Source organism: Psittacula echo (assembly GCF_963264785.1).
Source record: "Psittacula echo genome assembly, chromosome: 6".
NCBI lineage: Eukaryota > Metazoa > Chordata > Aves > Psittaciformes > Psittacidae > Psittacula > Psittacula echo.
This window is the reverse complement of record NC_137743.1, coordinates 36,582,872-36,609,141: the sequence shown is the minus strand read 5'-3', so window position 1 is coordinate 36,609,141 and position 26,270 is coordinate 36,582,872. Positions and strand designations below refer to the sequence as shown.

The window sequence follows — 26,270 nt, the reverse complement described above, 5'->3', positions numbered from 1 at the left end:
GAAAGTTGGGGCTGTTCAGCGTGGAGAAGAGAAGGCTGCGTGGAGACCTCATAGCAGCCTTCCAGTATCTGAAGGGGGCCTACAAGGATGCTGGGGATGGGCTATTCGTCAGGGACTGTAGTGACAGGACAAGGGGTAACGAGTTAAAACGGGAAGTTTAGATTGGATATAAGGAAGAAGTTCTTTACTGTAACTGTAAGGGTGGTGAGGCACTGGAATGAGTTGCCCAGGGAGGTTGTGAATGCTCCATCCTTGGCGGTGTTCAAGGCCAGGTTGGATGAGGCCTTGAGTGGCATGGTTTAGTGTGAGGTGTCCCTGCCCATGGCAGGGGGGTTGGAACTAGATGATCTTAAAGTCCTTTCCAACCTTAACTATTCTATGTTTCTATGATTCTATTTATAAACACATATGATAATACAGTCCAAAGTAGAGAGGTCTAGAGACTTACATTCTATATAAATAGTTTCTTCAAAGACATACTGTTCTGTGACATGGCAGAGAAAGATGACTTATGTCAGTGGAAACCTTTGAGGGCTTTCCTCAAATGAGAGCATTTTCACTCATGTTCACCTTGGCACTGTCTAGCTGTCAACAGCTGAAAGTGCACATTGTTGACTCTGTTATGGGTCTTGTCATTCTTCCTACATAGAGGGATAACTGGTGGCCACTTTGACCCTCCATCCTGACATTAACATTCAGCCTAAGTCCATCTGTTCAGAAAAGACATCTTCACCCTGGGGAACATGTTTGCATGTTTCCTCCAGTTTTCAAGGAGGCAAAAGGTAATTGGAAGGAACTGGTTCATAATGAGCTTGTTGAGAATTCAACTTCCTTTCTATGTAGGGCTACTTGGAGTAGGGATTGACAAATGACAAGATTACAGGTAATGTTTTTTATTAGTATATCTCTATTGTATTAAAGAAGCACCTGGCTATCCTGTAGTATTTTTGTGTCATTAGAGAACATCACTATCATGTCATTTTGTAGTTTGCTGAGATATGTATTACTGTGTGATCCATTGCTGATTAGGTAAAAATTCTCTTGGGAATATTTGGGTCTTATTATCTGAATATTTCTTAGAATTCTTTGTCCATAAAATATGTTAAACTAAGGCTGAATAATAACCTTCTCTGGTTTAAGTCCACCGGAGGGGAACTCAGGATCAGCCCCCTTAATGGAAACAGGTTTTTGTCAAGGAAGAACAAAAATGGGAGGAGCAAGACTACCCCTAGACTTATCACCTACAAAAAGCCTTCAGTATTTGTACGAAACAGTGGGTGTTTCTTGTTAAAACTGACCTTGTGCTCACCAACAGGGAGGGGCTGGTTGGAAATGTGATGCTCCAGGGCAGCCTTGGTTGTAGCGATCACGATTTGGTCGAATTCGAGATCCTCAGGACAGTGAGAACAGCGTGCAGCAAGCTCACTGCCCTGGACTTCAAGAGAGCAGACTTTGGCCTCTTCAGGAACCTGCTCAGTAAGGTTCCATGGGATATAGCTCTAGAGGGCAGGGGGGCCCAAGACTGTTGGTTGATATTCAAGGATCACCTGCTACAAGCTCAGGAGTGTTGCGTCCCAGCTAGAAGGATGTGCAGCAGGAGGGCCAGGGGACCACCTTGCATGGATAAGGAGCTGCTGAGGAAACTTCGAGGGAAAAAAAGAGGCTTATAAAAGGTAGAAGCAAGGACAGGTGGTCTGGGAAGAATACAGGGATGTTGTCCAGGAAGCTAGGGACCATGTTAGGAAAGCTGAGGCCCAGTTAGAATTAAACTTGGCTAGGGATGTGAAAGATAACAGAAAGGGTTCTATAGTTACATTGCAAATAAAAGACAGACTAGGGACAACGTGTGCCCTCTCCGGAAGCTATTGGGAGAACTGGCTACCCTGGGTTTGGAGAAGGCTGAGGTTCTTAATGACTTCTTTGCCTCGGTCTTCACTGGCAAATGCTCTGACCACACCACCCAAGTCTTGGAAGGCAGACACAGGGACTGTGAGAATGAAGACCTTGGGCCCACTGTAGGAGAGGATCTGGTTCGAGACCATCTTAAGACCTTGAATGTACACAAGTCCATGGGACCTGATGAAATCCATCTGCAGGTCCTTAAGGAGCTGGCAAATGAAGTTGCTAAGCCACTGTCCATCATATTTGAAAAATCATGGCAGTCAGGTGAAGTTCCTGATGACTGGAAAAAGGGAAATATAACCCCCATTTTAAAGAAGGGGAAAATGGATGACCCGGGGAATTACAGACCAGTCAGTCTCACTTCCGTGCCTGGCAAACTCTTGAAGCAGATTCTCCTGGAAGGCATGCTAAGGCACATGAAAAACAAGGAGGTGGTTGGTGACAGCCAGCATGGCTTCACTAAGGGGAAATCCTGCCTGACCAATCTGGTGGCCTTCAATGATGGGGCTACAGAACTGATGGACAGGGGTAGAGCAGTTGACGTCATCTACCTGGACTTGTGTAAAGCATTTGATGCTGTCCCACATGACATCCTTGTCTCTAAATTGGAGAGACATAAATTTGATAGGTGGACCACTCAGTGGATAAAGAACTGGCTGGATGGCCGCACACAAAGAGTTGTGGTCAATGGCTCAATGTCCAGCTGGAGACCAGTAACGAGTGGTGTCCCTCAGGGATCAGTGTTGGGACCGGTCTTGTTCAACATCTTTGTCAGTGATATGGACAGTGGGATTGAGTGCGCCCTCAGCAAGTTTGCTGATGCCACCAAGCTGTGTGGTTCGGTTGATACGCCGGAGGGAAGGGATGCCATCCAGAGGGGCCTTGACACACTTGTGAGGTGGGCTGATGCCAACCTTATGAAGTTTAACCATGCCAAGTGCAAGGTCCTACACCTGGGTCAAAGCAATCTGAGGCGCAGCTACAGGTTGGGCAGAGAAGAGATTCGGAGCAGCCCTGCAGAGAAGGACTTGGGGGTGTTGGTCGATGAGAAACTTAACATGAGGCGGCTTCAGTGTGTGCTCGCAGCCCAGAAAGCCAACTGTATCCTGGGCTGCATCAAAAGGAGTGGGACCAGCAGGTCAAAGGAGGTGATCCTGCCCCTCTACTCTGCTCTCGTGAGACCTCACTTGGTGTATTGTGTGCAGTTCTGGTGTCCTCAACATAAAAAGGACATGGAACTGTTGGAACAAGTCCAGAGGAGGGCCACGAGTATGATCGGGAGAGTGGAGCACCTCCCATATGAAGAGAGGCTGAGAAAGTTGTTGCTGTTCAGCCTGGAGAAGAGAAGGCTGCATGGAGACCTCATAGCAGCCTTCCAGTATCTGAAGGGGGGCTATAGGGATGCTGGGGAGGGACTCTTCATTAGGGACTGTAGTGATAAGGCAAGGGATAATGGGTTCAAACTTAAACAGGGGAAGTTTAGGTTGGATGTAAGGAAGAAGTTCTTTAATGTAAGGGTGGTGAGGCGCTGGAATGGGTTGCCCAGGGAAGTTGTGAATACTCCATCCGTGGCAGTGCTCAAGGGCAGGTTGGATGAGGCCTTGGGTGGCATGGTTTAGTGTGGGGTGTCCCTGCCCATGGCAGGGGGGTTGGAACTAGATGATCTTAAGGTCCTTTCCAACCCTAACTATTCTATGTTTCTATGATTCTGTCTCTAACAATATTTGCTTAACCTGGTCCATAACTTATAGTAGAACTGAGCAAGTCTGAAATATGAAGAAATATTGCAGCTGTGTGATCTAAGTAAGAAATTTGAGCATTAATATGTATGGACTAGTTTATGGGCTGAGAACTAGGATGTCTGATGTCAGTCAAAAGACTGACCAGGCTTTATACAAGACATCTGTGACCTTGCTGGGGGGAAGATGAGCAGACTGAGAAAAGCTTGCATGAGGATGTGAAGATACATAGACTGAACATATGGTGCTTTTAGTGACTGGTACCTGTGCATGTGCTTTTGCATATGGATGAAACAATTAGTTGATTAGTAAATGGTAAGTGATAACTAATATGGCAAGAACTGAAAAAATACACATAAAACACATATATTGCTGTTTAGGAATGCTTTATATGTGTGAACTTACCCAGAGCTGGTTAAAGCCGCTTTGCACTGTGAAAGCACAAATCAGTGTCTGTTAGATCTTAAGAGAGATTTTTGGATCCTGTGAATAAAACTTTACTTTCTGACTTTGAACACAGCATTTTACTGACCTGGGCAACCAGAAACCATAAATGCATGATAACTTTCTTAATTCTCTGAATGTAAAACTCTGTTTACTGTTTCACAAGACTCATTCCAAGGTTTTTGTCTGAAGTTTAGTGCAGCCAAAACCTAACTGCTTTACTGACTGCTGGGCTCTGAAAATGGAGATTTAACTTGAAAGGTATAACAGGTTGGAAGAGTATTACATAAAAGTCTGAAAATTCATAAGTGGAAAGTGCTATGCATGCTCTTTCTTCCCATCTCCCTTTCAGTTACAGTAATTTAGGTTTTAGCATATGATGAATTCTAGCATAAATTACTACCTGAATATACTTTTCAACTTTTGAGTAAATTTTCCAGAAATTAATCTGCAAACCATTCCATGGTTTAGTGAGAGATCAAAGAAAATCCCAAATTGAAAACATACTTTTGAGAGGGGGGAGAAAACATTGTGAATTCTTTATGCACTTGTAATGAAGATAACTTAATTAAAATCAAAGCAAAACTAATTAAGAACTTAAAAGTGCAAGGTTTTCATTGCTTAGTATCCCTGAAATATGGCAGAATGGGCTTGTTATCATTGGTAGAAGTTCCTGGTCATGCGGACAGGTGATACAGTCACTGATACAGTGGATCTGAGTGAAAATGTACAAAAGGTTTACAGTTTTCTGACCACTCTTCTTGACCTTTCCAATTGCTCTTAGTTTTTCTGCTTTTTTGCTTCTGAAAAAAAAAAAAATAGTATTTTGGCAGGCAATAGCCCTTGCCTTTTGGTAGCTTTGTCTGGGTATGCAGCTGGGGACAAATCAGATGAGAACTTCTATGAGTTTACCTTTTTTATTCATGGTTTTCATGGTTCTTTCCTTGATCTCACTATTCCTAAATTGAAAAGGAAAGAATATATACATGCATATCCTCCTATTCTGTGTGTGCCAAAGTTTTGTTTGAACCATGGTAAAAGTGTCTTTCATTTTTTAATGAGTGAAATTAAATCCATGAAACATTCTTTCTTCAAGTTAATCTAAAGCTATTTTTATAAAAGGTTTTAAAAATTGTTAGGATGATCTGTTATCCCTAAACATTCATTCATATAGTGCTGTATCATACCATTTTAAACCTTCTGTGTGAATGTAGGTTTTGAATTAGTTTGCTCGTGTGGTTTTTAAGAATATTTAGTGAAAGCTTAATGAGCAGGCTCCCTGCTATAATAGATCAAGACTTTATTAGGCTGAGTTTTCTTCATTTTGAAGAGTGTTGCCATATGGGAGGTTGGTTTTTCTGGGTTCTCAGGTGCTCTTAGCAGATGGAGATTGAAATGCTCAGAAGGTAACAAACCAAGCAACTGCCATCCAAGCAGAGTGGTGGGGTCACCTAGACTATAGCAGAAGCCTGACAGATCTGTAGAGCGCCCAAACAATGGAATTCTGGAAGTGGAGACAGTGCTAATGTCTGCAGAAACAATTCTAGAAATAAAGCATTTATGTGCTCATCAGATTCTTTGACAAAGGCAGACGTTAATTAGGGAATCATTTAAATTCTCATGATAGAAGAAGCACTCAGTGAAGAAGCATTCAATTATATAAAATTATATAAATGTTATCTCCTATATAGTTCTTTCCAGGAGCCCTGTTGACCTGCTTTTCGTAATTGCATTCCCTCAAATAAGAAGGATCCAGATAATTTTGACCTCTACCAGTCGATGTGATCATGGAGAGTGATCTTTGACCCTCATCATATAGCAGATGGACGCATATTTACAAAGGCAGCTTCCTTATAAAAATAGGAGTATTCCTGTGGTAAAGAGACACTGGTCAATGTATGTGTGGAGGTTGTTTGTCTTTCCCTCCCTTGCTCCCCCCCTGTCTGTTAACAGTATAATGGATTTTTTGTTTTCCAACTTCAGTGTAGTTACACAAATTATGATTGTAGTTGCTTTTCTAATGGAAACTTTTAGCTTTGTACTCTTAAAAATATGTCCATCTTTAAAGTAACTAATAACACGCCCCCCCCCGAGCCTCCACACACCACCCACACCCCTCCTCGTCCCTCCCCTCCACCCCCCTCCCCTCCATAATTTTGGGCTTTAGAAACATTTTCTTTAAAACAAAGGCACTAGCTTTTTATGAAAAAAACCAAACCAACCTTTCCTTCTAAGAAGCATTGCCAGGTGTTTGCAGCATAGGATAGGGGTACTGTCCTTAGGGAAGCAGATCTTTAATTTACCCAAAGAGAGATGATTTCGTACCATCTGCTCTGTATCTCAAAGAATTTGTATGTTAAAAACGTGAATTTTCTCACCCACTGGGAAGCCTGCCTGTGCAGCTCATATAATACACAAGGAAACAATGTGTGGGGAGGTGTCACCAAATAATTGTTTTCTTCAACAATAAAAGGATTGTAGATGGCCATTTTTTAGGAAGTGATGTGAAAAAAAAAAGGCTCTCACTAATTAATGCATATTTATGATTAACAGACAGTTCATGTTGTAAAGGTGGCAGCTGAAAATAAAGATAATTCTGTAGATATGCAAAAGAAAACAGTTTGAAAAAGCACTTTCAAAGCCCATAAACCCCCTAGCTAATATTAAGCTGCTTTATTCTAAACAAGATAAGTTTTTCAAGGTGTTTTGTAAGTTAATGGCTTAGATTTTCCTTCCCCCATTCTGCTAGAGTTTTCTCAAGACAGAATATAAAAAAACTTATATCTTCATAATTTCTGAACTGTTGCATAAAATACAAACCAAGAATTTTATTTTTGGAAATAGCTAAATTATTAAAAAAAAAAAAAAAAATAGTGGAAAACAAGCCTTTTTTCCCCAAGCACATAGACTCAGAACTGAGCTATATGTAAAATAGGTGTTTAGAACTTATTTATGTCTAGTTAGTTAGGCTATTTTTGTAATCTTTGCCCAAAATAAGAGAAAATGCAAGATTTATTTTTGTAGACATATGTGACCAGATGCAGATTTAGAAGAACCTGCTGCACTAATAGGCAGGAGATAATCACCTACAATAGTGCCTACTAACACGTGTATCTGTCTTCCTTCCAAAAAAAAAGGGAAAGAAAAAGCTGGATATTTTGTTTCCCATCAGAAACCCGCCAGTTTTTTGTGTCAGACTGTCATTGCCCTTGCGCATGGTGATAGGATACTCCCCTGTTCCAGATAGCTTCCTTGTTTGAATGCTGTTTACTCAGACATTTATGGTATTTTTTCAGAGGTTCCCGCTGGTTTCCTGTTCATTATGAGTGGCAGTAGCACTGTTTGTATGTGTTTTGACTGGCAGTTGACACTAATTAGTGAAAAGGGATTTTATTAGGGACAGAAGTATAAAAACATAAGGGAATGTTGCAGAGGAGAAAGATCTTTAAATTAATGGTAGTGTGGCTCTACTGATTGTCTTACGCTGTGCTTTAAATTGCTTTAAATTTGGCATTTCCAAGGGAACAATGTTAAGGACTATGTGGAGCAGGGATCTTTTCCTTGCATATTCTCTTCCTTACTGCTGGGATTTCTTTGGTGACAGCCACAGGGCTAACAAATAGGGTTTATTATAGACGTTGAACTGAGAAGCTACAGAAGAGCAGTTCACAGTGACTTCGTTGGCATCACTGCAAGGTTTGTTTACAAACGTGAATAACCAGACTGAAATTCTTCATCAGCTTCAAATGTAATTTTTTTTTACGCTGGGCTCTGCTTGCTGTTGTATATAATTAGACTTGGAATCTCATTTTGGCATAAATGGCAGCATTGATTTCTTCTTTTACTCAATTATTGTCAGTTAGGAGTTAGGACAAAAACAAGTCTGTAGGTGTTGTGCACGTAGGAAATTGAGAAGGTTCATGTAGAACCAGTTACTTGTGAAACTTTACTATGTTAGTGTTTTTACAGTTTTGCAGTTTATATTTATTTGTTATCATTTTTCTCACTTAGCTGTCAGTTCAGAAATCTATAAAAAATAACATTTAGAAAAATCTAATTTGAAATAATTTGATCTTGCAAATCTTAGTTCATGAAGTTAGCCATTTCAGTTACTTTTTGCTCTGAGAAGTAATTGTTCTTGAGTAGTATAAGCAAGTGGACATGATAAATAACTTGTTTTGTGCTAGTTTTAATGTTCCCAGGTCTGTTACAAACAGATGTGTAATACACAGAAAATGTCAGGTCACACTGTACAAGATTTCCATAGAGAAACAGAAATCTGTTGTGGATTTCAAGAATATTATAAAACCAAATATTAAACAGTTCGTCGTACAGATTTTGCTCATACTACTGCATACCTTTGAAATGCTGAAACTTGCCAAACTCCCTCTCACTTCCTGACTTCCAAGATATTTTTTCAGGAAATGCTATTAAAGCAGGACCTTTAATCGTCACCCTGAATGATTTAAGCAAAACCACTTTCATATGCATAAAACTTACCCTTTTATTTATAGTCATTCATTTTTAAATTTAAACAATTTAAATGGCTGAGAGCTGTTTGTTGTTCAGTATATGCAAGGAATGAAAGTATAACAAAAATGCTTCGATTCCTATGGAATTATAGAAGCCCTGATACAGCTAGTTAAGCAATATGAAACATATCTACTGAACAGTTGCAACTTTGACTCATTTGGAACTGTACAGACTGATCTTCAAAATGAGGTCTGCACATATGCAATGATAGGTTAATTTTAACAAAGTGCTTCCTTTGTTATTTCAGAGAGTAATGATACTTAAATGTATCATTAAAACTGTGACATAAGGGTTTTCCTTTGAAGTTGCATCAGGTTTGCAAGTGTGTTTAGAAACATGTCGTACAGTGATTAGACAACAGATTGTAGTTGTAGTGTCTGCAAAATAGATATTTTGTTCAGAAGGCCAGTTAAGTCATGAGGTTTTTTATTACCATGCTGGTTGCTGGTTGACATATCAGACTAAGAAATGAGTATTGTAACACTTCTTGAAATGTCAAAGCACTTAAGCACAAGTTGCAGCAAGGAAGGGCTTTCCAGAGCACAACTCTGTTCAGCAGCGCTGACTTACATGTGCTAAGAAAAAAGTAACAATATCCATGGCCTTTTGGAGTGATCTAAACCGATGGACAGATCTACAAGTGGAGTTTGGGTTAATTTTCTCCTTACTTATACCCAGTTGTATATCTTTGTAATAGCATTGGCTCCAGTGAAGTAATTTCTCACTTTTCCTGGTGTAAGAATAATAACAGAACCTTTTCTCAGTGATCTGCAATATAACCTTGTGGAAAGCACTACTGTAATTTATATATTAATAAAATGAATGTAATATATTGCACAGAGACTTTGTGAGGTTTAGTTAATGTTAGAATCATTTTACATTAATTAATGGTGGAATAGTCTTGAGTTAATTAATTCTAGATCTCAAGGACATTGACTTTGGTGGTTGAATCCAGCAGATAGTTTGGGTGTGCCAGCCTTCCAAAATTCCCCGCTTTTTCAGGCCTTTGTTTTCAAGGTGCCTAGTGTTGACCTTAAATAACTGAATCCTTTGTTTGCACATTTGTGACATGAAATATAAAATAGTTTTTGTATAAAACTGTGTTAGGATTTGGTCATTAAAATAGATACCCAAAGAAACAGCAAAAATTTGTTTGCTTTAAAATGCTCCTGACTGCTTATAAAAATACTTCCTTGAAAATCTGACCACTTGAAATAACAATTTGAAATTATTTTCTGGGGCAGGAGAGGAGAATGGGTACCTCCCTGCTGATAATATGAAATTAAGGCTTTTTGATTTCTATCTAGTGAGCAAATTTACTTCCTAGTGAAATAGTTAGAAAGAAATAGAATTGTTTAAAGATCTGTTTTGTAAGGTAGTTTACGCTAATGCAATTTGTGTCTGGTCAGAGCAGTTATGGGATGCTCCCACTAATGCACTGCAGATACCATTAAATTATTACTTCACATAGTTTCAATTTTTTGCTTTGTTCTGTGATTTCAGAATAATTTTATTTTCACTTTTCATTGTGCCACTTTTATTTTCCTTCATTCTAAATCACTGCATTCTAGATAATTCTGATTTTCAGCAGAACATCGGTTATGTGACGTAGGATGGTTTCTGTGTTGTGATTGCGTGAGTTGTGTCTCCCAGCACTGTCTGTGTAATGGAAAGCCTAATTGTCCTGATGATTCAGATGAGTCTTTAGACATACGTAAGTAAAGAAGGAGCCACTCTCATTTTATCTTCCTTTCAACAGTAACCTTTATAGTTGCACTAACTATAAAAATGCAAGGAAAGATTCTTTTTTTTTTTTTTTTTTTTTTTAATAAATCCTGAATAAATCCACATATCAAGACAAACAGGTTACATTTACTGTGTAGGTGAGAGACAATAGAAATGGAAGACATGGAAGGTGTTTTGTTCATCTGCTGCCATGTAATGAGCACTCTCGCCAGAGCGTATGTTCCCTATGCTCTTACTGAGCTGTAGAGGGCAGAGGCGAAGTCAGACGTGTTCCTCTAAATGCGTTTAGGCAGAGATGGGGTGGAAATGATCAGTGCAAGATGCTTTCAATGAAAGTATGAAAAGCATGCAAACATCAAAGGGAGGAATGAATGAAGATGGAAAAAACTAGGAGGAGAAAAGAAACAGAGAAAGGAAAATGAGAGAAAGCTTTAATACAACATATTTAATTATGGTAAAAGACCTTGTGTTTTTAATATGGCTAAGAGCTTCTGAAGACTGGCATAGCAACCTTGCAGACTTTTTTATCAGCCTTGTAGACTACTGATGAGGTGATATTAAATCTTAATGTTCCCTTGTTTCCTCCATTCTGAGAAAAATGAAGGAACTTCCTGATTTTTATTCCCAGGATAATCAGTTAATGTAAGAGAAGAGACATGCATTTTGTATCAAAGCAACACTGAATATCAGAAAGGCTAGAAATGTGGTTTACTATGAAAAGAAAAGAAAATATCAAACATTAGACAGTATTTTGGAGTCTAATCTTTAAAATGAGGGACAGAAATTTGAGGTGTCTGGAAACCATTGTTGCCTGGACAAACATTGAACTTATGATTGCAAGCTTCCTGCTCCACTGTTTGTTCTCTGGAGCAGACAGGAAAATTGCCTCTGGGGCTATGGTTAAGGTGCTCTGATTATCCACCTTTGAAACACTTTAGAATTCTTAAAAAACTGCATACTTGTGCTGGAAGCAGTAGGTGCAGTTAAGGTTTTATTACTGCACTGATGATTGATTACTGTCTTCTCTAATACAGTATTTTCAAACATGGTACCTGCAGTTAAGAGTTTTTCTGCTAACTAATGAATATTGTGATAAGGACACAAAACCGGTCACACATGCAGTTTTTAATTTGCCTCCTGATACTTAGCATGTAGTTCCAAATCCAGTGGATGGCTAGATATTTTCCTCTCAAGAACTTTCCATGTTTATTGTACTGGACCATACGATCTGTGTTCAGTAATGCCATTGAAAGCCAGAGCTTATTGAAATATAACCTTTGAAGTTTACTAATGGCTTGAAGAAGGGAAGATGGGGGTGGGAAAGCAAGCCTGTTCTCTTCCTGACATCAGCCAACCTGGTCCTCTTGGAAACACCTTCCCCTTTGTAAACGCTGACGGTTTCTGTAGGATGTGTTACATAGACTGTCCTAAGTCAAAGGTAGGAGTTAGCATTGTTGCCTTTCTGGTTGTAGAGCAGGAAGGTTCATGCACAGCTTACATAGCCCTTTGCTGAGAAGCTGCAGATTAATGAGGTGCCTGGGCAACACTTGACTGTATGGGCTGAGATGGTAATCATGTCAGGTCTGGTGCCCTGTCTCACCCTTCGAATTCAACTCAGCCCAGGACTCTGCGTGGGAACCAAGCAACAGCACTAGGATGCTGGGTAAAACTTTCTTTCATATTTACTTACACTTTTATTACAATTGTGTTTTGGTCTTGATGGTTCTTCTTTATTTGTTAAATTAGAATAATTTGCTGACAAATGTAGTATTTCTTAAAATGTGTATATGTACTCTAGCTTCATCAGGTAAGCTGTTTCTTGTTAGAGATGAATATGTTCCTGAATTTTCCTGTATCATAGTTTCAGTAAGGATTTATAAATGACATTAAAAATATGAAATATTTGCAGACTCTGTGGTGTTAATGTCAGGGATTCAGTACCTTCCAGTTTTACTGCATTGAGTCATGTGTCTGTTTATAGATGAATGCTGCCTCTATTTGTCAGCTCTTTACTGACTTACGTACAATAAAATATTTGGTGTAGCCTGACAGATATTGCTAGTTGTTCCTATAGCCATAAATAAATGGAATTTGATTGATTTTCTGTGGATTTGTGCCTAGTAATGGAACTTTCTGGGTTCTAATAATGTGCAAGCATTGATCAAAGGTTTTTCTTCAAGTGGAAGTTCTTAACTTCTATCCTGTGGGGATTTCAAGGTGCATAAAAGGAGAGAAAATTTCATGCTGCAGCTTTTCTCATGGTAAGAATATGAGAAGTCTTATTAGTCTCATTATTCAACCATCCATTTGCAGAAACCTTCTAGGCACTAAATATCTTTATGACCTGTCTCCATGTGGCATTTTAACCAGGTTTTGCAACGGAGCCTCAAAGTTGTTAGGCTGGCCAAAACCATGGTACAACTGTATCAGCTCCATTTCCTCAGGAATCCCCTTGAAATCATATGATCTAGTCACTTCAGCAGCATTAGTAAAGAGCTGTAGGAATGGACAGAAAGGAGAAAAAGGTAGTGTTCCTTGTTATTATTTAATTCAGGCTCTACCTTGGGGCAGGGCTTTGTGCAGGCACAGCTTCCATGGGCTTTCAGCAAGCGTGAAGAAGGTGTCCCGTCATTTCCTGTGTTTGTTCCTCTTCTACTTCTTACATTTCACTAAATGGTCTTACAAATAACTATAAAACCAGAAGTGAATTCCTGCAGCACCTGTACTTGTGTTTTCCTCTGTTTCTTAGCACCTGTAATTCTTTCTGCTCTCAGTGGAGCTGCTGCTTTTTATAGAGGCAAAGAACCTGGTTCTGTAAGTTGTAATTAATAATTTAGGGAACAAATTTGGTTGCTGTTCTGTTTGTAAGCTGTTAATGAGAAAATTGATTAAAAAAAAAAAGTATTAATAAAGCTTTTGACCAAGTAATTTCTACCTTTCTTGGGTGGTAGGTCTCTAGGTTGTTCATAAGTTTATTTGCAAATAGTCAGGATTTAAAAATCAATTTACTAAACCTAGATGGATGATCCTAGGGTCTTTAGTAGGCTAAATCAGCAAGTGCGCTGGAAATCAATAGAACTCTGTCAGATGCCCCAGAATCTGGCCAGACATGTTTGACTTCTACAGATAGCTGTTGGTCTGGAGGTTGATGGAAATGTTTAGAGGACTTCCTCAATGTGTTAAAAAAATAAAATTGTGGAATGTAGACTCATCTGCCAGAATATTTTGATAGGAGAATTACAAAAGTAAAATATATAGTTAAAACACATAGAATTTAAAAAAAACCCAAACAAACAAAATAAAAACAAAACAAAACAAAAAACCCAACCAAGCAAAAACCAAACCAAACCCATGAAAATAATGACAGCCTTTTGTATCACCATTGCCTGCTTTAGGCACTCAGTAGTTGGAATCACTTGTTTAATACTGTTTTTCTTATTATTTTGTATCTGTGTGTTTGGGGTTTTTTATCTTTTTTCTTAATTTTTCCATTCTTGCCATTAGTATCGGTCTTAAGTTGTAAGTATTTGCCTATCTCAGCAACTTTTATAGGACCTTTAGGTAGGGAAGTTCACTAGCTGTATCTCAAAGATCCAGTTTACAACACTGTCATTTTTGGGATACCAGTATGTGTTACGTTCTGCAGTTGTACCTCTGAGTAACACGCTAATCTCTGCATAAGTCATGTGATTGGAAGAGGAAGGTGCTAATAACACCCTCTGATACTTGCCCATGAACAGAGACTTGAAGTCTGATGCAAGTATACCCTGGACACTTTTCATATCATTCTGTGGCGTGCTGCAGGCAGCAGTGCTTTGCTCCTGCCCAGTTGTCTATTTGAACCATCTATGACTCTAACTATTGCATGAATATCACGAATATCTTATGAGAGGAAAAAAAACCCAACAAAACACAGTAGAATATGATATTTCCTACCAAGTTGTGAAAGTATCAGACACTTTTGGCAGCATAGAAATTCTGTAAACTATTCCCTGTATGCCGCTAGGCTGCAACTTTGTCTCTCACATTGTCTGCAACTGCATTCTCTGTAATCTTGACACTGTTGTTCTTGTATATGCGCCTTCTTAAATGGTATCCAAATGACTGTCTGCATACACGCCACACACACAATTTATTTGCAGCTAACTAGTCCTGAATTGAAAGAGCCCCAGTTTCTGTTAACAAATCATCAAATTAGAAATGTCCCTGCCTCTAGAAGTTTGAGTAGAGGTAGCCTTATCATAACATGTCGAAATTATCTCTGATATTAATCCTTCTCTGGGATTTTGGGGGAATATCATCTTCTATAATCATGGTTAAACTGAAGTTGGAGGAGCAAAAGAAAGGCAGCAGCCAGAAATACCTTTTTAAAAGCTTGAGTCTGTTTGCTAAAACAGCTTCTTTCATTCTCTGGATGGTAATAATGTGAGACTAGTTTCACAAGTTTGAAAATTATTAATTGAGTACCTCAATAGTAGCTCTTCAACCAGCAAAGTATAAGATAATTGGATTCCATGTTGCTCCTGTGGTATGAACGATAAAGATAAAATTTCCTAAAGCTCCTAATTCTTTTATAAGTAGATTCATTGAAATTCAACAGAGACCAGGTTCACAAACCACTCTTGCGTAGCTTTGGAAAATCCCAGCTCAATATATAACTTGCATGCATCGAAGCTGAGCTGCCATGAGGCTACTGAAAGTAAATGAAGAAAATACTGGACATGAGGGAAAAATATGGTTTTGTGTTTTCGCTCTTTATAATTTTACTGTCTGTATTGAACAAGGAGTCTGATCATAAAATTGCTGTTACTGGTCATATTAATTTAAACTGCTTTGAAGTGGTGAATGTATACTTGCTTTTTTCTCTCTGAATCAGAATGTTTCATATCAGTAGCATAAAACAACTCTAAAGCTCTTGTAGGAAATGCACTGCAACAAAATGACAAATGTCAACAAATTTTATGAAACTACTGCTAGTTTACATAAAATTAAATGATTAATGTAGCAATACAATATTCCTGTGCTTTTATTTTAGCTAGTGAAAGCAAGTGCTTCTGACAGAATAAGTGTTTTGAAATAGGATTAGCTTTCCTGATACCATTTTTACAGACTAGAAGAAAACACTCTTCCCGCTGAGGATCTCCTGGCAGTTCACCCTGGCAAAGTTACTGTAGTTAGTAAACACTGGTCAAGAAGAGATTTATAAAGATGTATCTTTTATGGCTGGTGTTTTTGCCATCCTACTTTCTGGCACATAGCCTCTCAGGTTTGTTGTGCTTGATCCTGTTAGATAGTTTGCTGTTGTCTGTTCCCTTTCCCAGTGGTCAACGTCTGTGTGGCTGCTACCTGGGTTCCAACTTCCGACCTCTGCTTTCTCCTTACTCTGTCATTTGGGAAATCTGCCATCCTCAGCCCCTCTAGGAAATGTCATTTTGCTGGTGAGATGGGATTGCTGATGTTCTGGTAGTTAACAGAATATTAGAGCAAACAGTCTGGAAAGGATGAATGTCGATGGTGCTCATACCCTCTAAGCCTTTTGGAAAGGTTATAGAGAAATACCCCGTTGAGACAAATCCTGCATTGCTGCCGGTCTGGAGAAGTTCAGATTGTTCCACTGTGTTGTTTGGGACTGGTGGTGATGAGGCCAAGTTGTCTTCCTGAAGGGGTTTGTACTTTGGGATGTTCCTGAATTTCTCACCACTAATTCTGCTCCTTGTCCCTCTAGAATGCCCTGTTGTTGAGTGCAGGGGGTGGTACTCGTCTTGGGCCAGGGAATAACATTTATGTTTTTTCACTTACTTTCTGTCACAGCCAACTTATAAGCAATGGTATTGTGGCCCTAGAGAACATTTAGAGACATTTCCTTTTTATAATTTCCCAGTGGGCACTAGTAGTACTTCTTAGACGTAAGCACATTGTCAAATTACTGGAATACGTGCGTTATCCTTCTCTAAATAAAACTAGTTCATTTTGCGTGAGTGACTTTGGATACTTTGTGTGATTAAATATATGTCTGTGGCTGTACTGTGGAGCTTATTATGATCTAGATTTCTACCGGGTATGTGTGACTGGGTGTTGGCTGCCAGGGCTGTGGGGGCCTCTGTGAGGAAAGGCAGAGCTGCCCTGTGCCAGACGCAGCCAGTTCCAGCTGGTTCTACACTGATTCTGATTCTGGTTGGGTCTGTCAGCAATGCTGGCGGCAGCTCTGAGACAATGTGTTAAAGAAAGGGCAAAAGGAGTGAGGAAATGAAGAGCCTTGTTAACACCCAGGCCCAAGGAGGTGCAGTGGGTGTCAAGCAGATTGCCCTGCAGCCTGTGGGGAGACCATGGAGAAGCAAGTGGATATTTCATGAAGAAACTAAGGCCTGTGAAGAGGACTGCTGGAGCAGACCTGAAAGGACTATAGTACTGCTCTGAACTAAATCAGTCTTCCCAAACTCGAGTATGTTTTGCCTCTGAGAGTAACTGGTGAGTGCTCGTTGGCTTTACCTCGAACTAAGAGAGTTGCCATCTTACTTTCTTCCACATCCTGTTAAAGGGGGAAGCAAGTGGACGGCTGGGTGGGTGTCTGGCAACTGGCCACGGTCAACCTGCCACAGGACTGTCTCTGTTCCCAGTATTATATGGTCTGTGTCTATACAGCCCATGTATAGACATAAACTTGCAGTGAATGGAAGCCAAGCAAAAGTGCTGGCGTAGAGCTCAATACTGGTGCAGTGCTCAACATGAGCTGATGAGTCCCATCAGAAGGACGTTGCATGGCTTTTGCTTAGCACTACATTACATTCTGCTGTCTGAAATATGGAATGACTAAGCTCGTGCCTGCTTTTAAATTTTTTTTTTAATAGTTTTTCTTCTTTTTTTTTTTTTTTTTGACTGTGAAGAGTGGCTCTATGTGTCCATGTAACTATGGGAACTGGATTAGAATAGGAAGATCAGATCTACCAGGGGGAATGTTTGAAAGGTTAAATAACAAAGTGCTTGAGGAATGCCATGCTATATGGAACACATATCTATGTTATACCTGTCAGCCAGGTAACACTGCAGGAACTGATACACTGTAGCAAACACAAGGATTTTGCAAGAGCAAGGTGTAAGTCTGTCCAGCTGGTATCTGAAGCATAGCAAGTCTCGTTCCTGCTGACTTGTCAGGCACTGCTGCAGTATCCATTTAGGGTTAGCAACAGGGGCTTGGCTTTTGTTTCGGAGGGGGCTGCAGTTTCAGTTTTGTGAACACAAAATATTTTTTCTTAAGTGATTATTTTGAAAGTGACATGCTACACTCAGGTCAATGTTGGAATTTGGCAGGGAATATAATTATTTCCCTTTTTTTTTTTTTTGTAATAACTTTAAAGACTAGAAGCATTCAGTAACTCTCTTTATATGCATATATATATATATATATATAATTCCATCTATTAATTTCCACTCTAGTTTCCAGTCTGTTCAATGTTCTTTGACATTGACCTTGACATAGTGCATACACCCAGTCCTGTTTCAGCCACAGTTGTCTTGAAAGGTAGTTGAAGATTTTGCAATAGATTTTGATTATCTGTAGTGTGTTATTATGTGCAGAAATTTGAACAATTATTTACAATTTGCCAATATAGTTACATTAACTTCTATTATAGGCCAGTAGGTGTTTGTAAGGGTAGGTCATTTCTGGTTTACTAGCAGTGACTCATCCCTTGCAAATGTACAGGTTAAGAAAGAAGGATTCCTTTTTTTTTTAAATGTTTGAGCACATAATATGAAAAGATCTTTCCTGAGTACAAGGGAAAATGTTGTCTAAAGTGCTAGAGTTTGTGACCATCTGAGTACATAAAATGCAGCATAAGATTTCATTTTGAGTTTTCACAATGAGGCAATTTTTTCAAAGTGTTTGTTTATGAATTTGGAGGAGGGTGTGTGGTGTCAAAGTCACTCAATCTTCAGTCTATCTGAAAGAATATAGAAAGAACTATACAGGGAGTTATTGCTCAGAAACTTAGCATCCCTGGCAAGAGTTCCATGTTCAAATAGATACAATTTCTGTAGTTCTCTGCTGTGTATTTTCTTTTGGAACAAATTCTGCAACAGGAAGGTCAGTACTGAAGGACTTAAAGGTCATTGAGTGTTTCAGTGACATGGTCATTAGAAATGTGACTTTTTTTTTTTTTTTTCTGTGGTTGATTATCTTGTGCATGATTTTCCACAAGTGATTCACAAGGAATTCAATTAAATGATTGCTGCCAAAATGAGCCTCTTTTACGGTCTTTGGAAACATGTAGGTGTAATACAAGGCCAGGATAGAGCCTTTGAAGGATGATGCCCAATACTTAACACTCAGAAACAGCTCATTTGTGGATTAATTGCTTGCTAAAATTGCATTTCTTACACAGAAGCAGATCTAATGGGATATGTACTCACAAGACAAGAAAATGAAAAGATTGGTCTTTTGAAAAAACTATAAAAGTAATTCATACTTTGACCAAGGCTTTGTTTTCAAGTTTTTATCCAAGAGCAATTTTATTTTCACAGCTAAGCTATGAATTATATCCAAAAAAAGGTCCATGTGTGCGAGAAGCGATGGCAGACTTTCTCTTTCATGGGGTTGTGCTTGCTGCTAAGCCTAGTGTAGGGTTTTTTTGGGTTTTGTTTTTGTTTTTTTTTTTTTAAAGCTCTTTATTTAGTTTGATGTGTACTGATTTGAACTTATTTCCATTACATTTTTGTTCCTATTTCCATGTGCATTTGTCCATTCAATTTGCATTCTCTTTTTCAACTTAACTTTATTACTTGTTTCATATCTGTGTCACTGAAACTCTTTCAGGGTGTTCTGTACTTCAGGTATCTCTTTCCTTCCAGCTCTGTGCTTTCACACAATTTTTCTGTTTAGCCCTAATCCTCCCTAATCCTCATTATTGCTTCATTCACTATTTTCCCACTTTTCTTCCCTCTTCTTTTTTTTTTTTTTTTTTTTAGTTCTGCTGACAGAATTGCTAAAACTACTATGAAAACTGTGTTCCTTTATTTCTCCTCTGTCATCATTCTAAACAGAAACCCTAACCCTTTCCTCTGTCATAGGTCTCATCCTTTTCACTGATGTCCTAATTCTTATCCTTTCACTTCTATCTCAGTTTTTATCTTCCCATTAACAGTCATTTGTCTCTTGCTGTCTTGTCATGCTACTGCTGCTCAATAGTCAGCAAAAGACTGGAAAAGATCAGGAAAAGATAATATTTTGGGAAATGGGAAATGCACCTTACACAGGATAATTCAGGCCAATGTCAAGATGATTGTGAGAGTGTTGATTGTTAGGCTGTCATTGCGCTCTCTACCAGGGATAGCTTTGATGAAAGGGATGTAGAGAAATTACCGTCTCACAGCATTGTCTATTGATTAGGCATTGATAAAATTTAAAAACACATTTAGAAAAAACCCCTGTAACGGCATAGCATCATCAAAATCCTTTTTGGATTTGCTGGTGTTAGAAGGTAGGTTTTGATAATGCAGGGATTTATAAATTACAGCAATCTTATGTATGAAATTTCTTGTTGAAAGTTTTTCATCTGAGGTGGTGCCACTTCACTGTGGGCCCCAATTGCGCTGAGACTCATTACAAATGTTTATAATTACAATGATACATCTGGCCTGTAGATCCTGTGCTGGGAGAAGTGTAGTGTGTTTAAATAGTGGGCTGAATGGTATTCTTTATTTGTCACTTAAAAAGTGCTAAAGTGTAATAACCATTTTTCTTCTCAAAATTACTGATGAAAATAACTCTCATTAGCAAGCAGATGGTTTTCTAGAAGAAAAGTAAAATTGCTCTTTCTGAAAATAGGGCTGTGATTTAAAATAAGAATTTAGATGTGTTATTAGCGATAAAATGCACAGTAGTTTTAGTCAGCAAAGAGGGCACTTTGCTATGGACAAAGAAATGATGCAAGACAAAAACCTCTGGTCACAAAGATTAATGCGTAACTATGACAAAGAAGTGTAACTCACAGTTGCCAGCAGTCTAGATTCAGCTGTGCTACATTTTAGCTTTTTAATAAAGCAGAAAAGGAAATCGTGGAGAAGATTTCATTTCAAATAGCATCCTTCAGGATTTAGTTCTTTATGCTTATGGATATACAGGCCTAAACAGAAGGGCCATTATTTTAGCCCCAGTGCTTCTGGGTGAAACTTAACTGTGCCAAATGAAACACCTTGAAGTCTGCATTGCTTAATGCCCTTCATCTTGCATAATTCAAAGATGCATCAACTTCTGTGTGTATCTACTTTGTAGGACTGTGAACTGTGCCCTCAGAAATAGGTCTTAAATTGTATGTAAAAACTTGGATATGCCCAATATGAAACAGTTCTGTGTTAGTTCTATTCATGAGAATAGGCATTTAGAGGATTGGACCCAAGTCTGTGTGTGTATTTCCTCACAGAGAATGCTAAATTAAATTTTATCATCTGCCCTTTAGTATTAAGGGTACAGTTTCTTAAAAAATATAGCTGTTAATAGTGTATTTGCCAATAACTTGAGTTGCTTCAAAGTAAAGATGTGGCAAACTTATTTTTCATTATTTCAGTGTTGAAACAAAATGTTGGTGGAAGCAAAAGTTGTTTCTGACCTTTTCTGCTCTATATCTGTACCAGGCTATTTGATATTTTAGATAATTTTAAAAATTATTTAATCTGAAGCTGTCTAATGTAGATCTGTAACGTGCTGCTGACTTTGGTTTTCTACCTTCTTGTTACAAGAGGTAATTTAGTTCTCCTGTGTGCTTCATAACCTAAAGCCAGAGCCAAGTTCAAGTACAAAACCCAGGTACAAATAATGGATAGTATAAATAATAGATATCTGCTCTACTATTAAGAGAGAAGTTATAGTAGAGTACCCGCTCAGTACAATAATAAAATAAAAATACATTATTCTTACAGAAATCTATCTTCCTTTTTTTTTTTTTTTTTTTTTTTTTTAAGTAAAATATATAGCACCTGTTGTTTTGCCTTTCAATGAATTTGTCTCCACCCTCTTTCACCCCCTTCATCCCAGGAAGTTGCTGGTGTCCATAGCTCTGCTTTGCATCCCTAGGAAGCCACGTACAGGGGAATCTACATCGAGCTGGGGCTGCAGGAGCAGCACTTTTTTTCCAGCATATAAATTAATAAGGGAGCCTACTCAGACATCTGATTTTCCATAATACTAAATACTTTGTTTCACTGATGTGTAATTCCCTGTTCAAAATGAGACTATTTTGTTTAATAGCAGACTTATTTTCACAGTTGGGCTTTTATTCAGTAACACAGCACTAAGTTCTCCACCCATGACAGAGATAGCCTTCTGTTTTTCCACCTTACTCAGAGCTGGGGGTTTAGGGTTTCTTTAGGCTTTTTTATTTATTTGGGTGACCTGCATGCAGATGTAAGCGTACTGAAGGCTGGCGGTTTTACCCCGTAGGCGCCTGTAATGTAAAATCTCTTTTCACTTGGGCTGCGCTGGAGATGTTTCTGAGGTCAACAAGGTCAAAGCTGCAGTTGCTGTGAATAACTGCATAACTTCTTTCCTGATAACAATCCTGGAGATTTGAATGTGTCTGATGAATAAGGTAGGTTGAAATGAACTATTTTTGTATTTACAAAATTAGTTAATTTGCCTTGTTCTGATCTTACTTTGCAGTGCCTTTGGCCTGGCCTTCCACCCTAGTCACTTCTTGATATGTAGTAGATTTCATGCATATCCTGACTATGTGGCTTCATAGCAGGAGGAGGAAATTACAAGATCATTAAAGTGTGAAATTAAATTCTTAAAGATGAAACATCTAAAATAGCTAAAACATTTCCCCAAAAACAAACAGTGCAATTGATACTACTTAATTACATGCTTAATAATTTTATACCAATGTAAAGTACATTGATGTACTAATCCATTTCATATTCACTGCCAGTACAGATTTCCTCCTTCTTATTTGCTTTGAATCTTATCATTATTGTGCACATAAAACTAGTATTCTTAGAATTTTTATAGTATTATTTCCATATAAAATGGGGAAAAGTCTAATATATGAATACTAAACAGCTCATTAACATGGTTTGTAATATATCTATTAATGATAAAAGCAGCTAAGAGATGCTGATACAAAATAGTACTTCAGTCCCAGAGTATGTCTAAGATTAGAAGAATCACGCCTTGGATAATAAATGCTTCAGGGAAAACAAGAAATCTTAAATACAAATAACATCAAATAAAAAGCTTTGTATGCTTAATTAAACACATTAACAGATTCATTTATTTCAGTTAAATAATATATTACTAGTACTGGTAACAAGAATTTTTTTGTGATTAAAACAAATAAATAACCTGAAAAGTTTTAAAATTCTTTTAAAGGCAGTATTTTCTCTCCTGACATTAAGGACATGTTTATCTAGAACTGGCACAAAGATTCTTAATGATCGATTTACACAGCAAGCAAAATGCGTGAAAGAGCCTAATCTACTACATCAGAAACCCTGATATTTACATTTGCTCTCTCTGGGCAAGCCACTGTCTCCAGGAGTGGCTTTGAAACCGTTTAGGTGATGAATTGTTCCTTCTCTGTCCATGTGCATTAAGGTTTGGTCCTTGAAGAGTCTCTGGCCCTTTAGCTGTGCTTCCTGTGTCCAGGCCACAGGAACAGGCTGTTGTGAATTGCCTGTCCAAAACTGTCCATAGGTTATGTGACAGAGAAAAATCCTGCATTCACAGAAGCATTTGTTAGGGACTGGAGCTGAACTTTAGGACGGTATTCTTCAGGATTAAATTATATATTTGGGGTTTAAGTATCATCAATTTGTATTTTGGTATAGATTAACTATATGCTTTTTCCCTCTCTGCAAGCTTTTTTCTACTGACCTAACCCAGAGTCTTGTGCTACTATTTAGTTGAAGTTGTGTCATAAGAATTCAGCTTAAGTTTCGTGTTCCACCTCAGGATTCTAATCTATGAAGAAACCCTGCTGGCAGCTTTAATAAAGAGGGCAGGTGCAGTCCTTAACCTTTGCTCAGATACCAAATTGTACAAAAAGTAATAAAGATCAAGATGTATAAATGTTTGCCTATCTGAAAAGTCGATGAATAAATATCCCACAAGTTATTTCTATTAGAAATGCATCTGGTATTGTTGACAGAAAGTATTATGGAGTACACTTTCTACACTTCTGAATATTGAGCCCCAAATTGGAAAATTCCCACTGATATGATTGTTTGGGTTTTTTTGGTTATGGGTTTTTTGTTTTTTCGTGTTTTGCTTCTTTTTTTTTTTTTTCCCTTTCTTTTGAAGATGAACAGGAATTTCTCCTGCAATCTTCATCTTGGTTAATCAGGAGTAAGCCACCAAAGCAGGAAAGATGGGAGATGGCTCAGAGGTAGCATGAGTTCATATATAAGCAAGGTAGAATGCATATTTGTGCAGAAGATCAGTCCAAGGATCATCCAGAGTCTGGAGAGGGACTTTTCACAAGGACATGTAGTGACAGGACTAGGGATAATGGCTTGAAACTGAAAGAGGTAGATTTAGATTAGATACAAGGGGGAAGTTCTTTACTTCTGAGGGTGAAGGTAGCGAGGCGCTGCCTAGAGAAGATGTGGCTGTCCCATCCCTGGAAGTGTTCAAGGCCAGGTTGGATAGGACTTTGAACAACCTGGTCTAGTGGAAGGTGTCCCTACCAATGGCAGGGGCTGGGAGCCAGGTGATCTTTAAGATCCCTTCTGTGAAATCCATGAAATAATGTCCCTTTCTGCTTGTGAAGTAGAAAGCACAGACCTGGTGCTGGGCTTGGACATGGGGCTGACCTCCAAGTGTCCCTTCAGTTGTTCATGAACACTGTTCACAGTAATGGTACAGATAAACAAGAATATTAAAAGAAGCCATTTCATAGCACTGTTCCTTAGTCCGCCACAGCAAAGGATATTGGAGGAAAGGACATGGCTAATTTACTGTTTCTATGAAGTATGTGCTGTGGATTTGAATATTTTCTTCAACATTCTTCTATTTTTCCCTAGAAGTACTGGAAAAATGTGAAATAGATAGATGGTTCTTAATAAGCTAGAACAAGGTTAACTTTGACTAAGCTAAGCCTAAAGAAAAAGAGTTTTGGTGGTTGGCACTTTTTTGAGCTGATGATAGGCTGAAATGATGCAAATAATATTCCTTGACCTTTAAGACATGGTCTCTCTGTTTTTTTTGGCTTGCCGCTGTCAGAAATAGTACCCAGGAAGATGAGAGCACACAGTAGTTACACACCCAGCATCTCTAATGCAGCCACAGTTTAGTAACATAGGAAGCACAGCTAATGCCAGCGTGATAATCTGCTGCAGCTGCCCATTGGAAAAATCTCAGAAGGCTGTGTGGGAGAAATGGCTGAGGAAAAGCGCTTGGCCTTGCAAAGAGAAGCTGTAGATGGAGAAGCAACAGGATCTAGTCAGTCCTCAGGTCTTGCAAACCAGGCAACCGTTGCGTCTTTACCCAAATTATGAACCACTGCTGCCAAATAGTGACATATACAGTCTTGCACTCGTGATTCACCTGCCCCTACCAGATATTCCAGACACTTAAAGTACTATCAAGTGCTTGTCAGCTCCCTTTCTTAAAAACAGCTTTATCTTGTGGTCCAGTCTGCAGTGTACATTTTTTTTTAAGGGATTGATATTCACAGTAACTGAAATAAATGAAATACTTTGCTCTAATTGGGAGTGATCCAAGCCTAGGAAGGAAAATTGCAGTGATCCAGACAGCTCAGTTTCTTTTCTGTGGTATATCATAAAACCATAAATCATGGTGTGCTTTTATTCTGTTTTTCCATGACTCAGCTGTATTTGTGGCCACATTTCAGTTGCCAGCAGTATTACAATTTTCAGTGCATAAATATGACTAAGATTCTTTAAGAGAATTTTACTTCTCTCAGTCTGATTTTTTTTTTTTTTTTTTTTTTTGGTGTGACAGTAAGTAGCTGAAGTGTTCCTTTTCCATTTGTGGAGGAGAATGTATAAAGAGAGATGTATAAAGTTGCAACTGGAGAGTCAATTGTGTAGAAAAAGCAGTGATGCAGCACCTGTAATTACCTCAGACTTCCTTTTTTTTTTTTTTTTTAAAAAAAAAAAATCCAGATTTGGACTCCTTGCATGTATGACTCTCCTTGGAAGCAGTTGGTAACTTACTAAAAAAACCCTCCTAATGCTTGGAAAATCAGTGTAAAAAGTTACTCAAAGCTGAATGAGGTGTTGATTTTAAGGTGCTTCTATATGACTGTCTGCTCTGGAGCTCTGCTTACATTTTTCTGTCTATGTAGGGGAGCACTGTGTCAGACGCACTTTTATTTATCTTTGAATTTAAAGATTTCTTTTTATTCTTGGAGCACTGCAAAAGAACCTTCTCATAAGTGTGTATTTCTATGTTTTTACAACAATGCTACTTTTACTTGTGTATAGCAGGTAAATGGCCCTGTACTTGTCAATGCACAGATACATCCTCAAATTCAGCTTAAGCCTGAAAGCAGATCTTGTGCTACTCTGCTGCAATGCTGAGACTGAATCCCATCTCTCAGGAAATGCATCTTACTGTCTTGATTTAAGCTGCACATGTACATGAACCATCAGTAAAACAGCAGATCAGCAGAGTAGTACTAAGCTGGTATTACTCTAGTAAGGGACTGCATATGCTTTTAAAGACTGAGATATGAGGGTTTGCCCAGAATAATGCTGTTTTGGTGCACAGGGGTAGGCAGGATTCCTTCTCAGGCACAGGCTTATTAGTGGTACAATTTAATGATACTGGGATGTTGAAGGGGTTTTGTCTTATACCAAATGTATGCATCAAGTTGGCAGTTACATACTTTTTTAGCAACTGAAATTGCTAGAATAAAAATTATGTGCAAAGCCCCCAGCCATTATCAGCAC

At 38.5% G+C, this 26,270-nt stretch overlaps 1 protein-coding gene across 1 annotated transcript in view; it reads left to right on the top strand.

Annotated features, from left to right (window-relative positions):
- Positions 1-26,270, top strand: part of LRP1B (LDL receptor related protein 1B) — a gene marked incomplete at both ends in the record, with an annotated part of 775,176 nt that overhangs the window by 181,914 nt on the left and 566,992 nt on the right. The window contains one exon of the mRNA XM_080621164.1: positions 10,207-10,332. Within this exon, the coding sequence (XP_080477290.1) occupies positions 10,207-10,332 (126 nt within the window). The remainder of the gene's footprint in view (positions 1-10,206; positions 10,333-26,270) is intronic.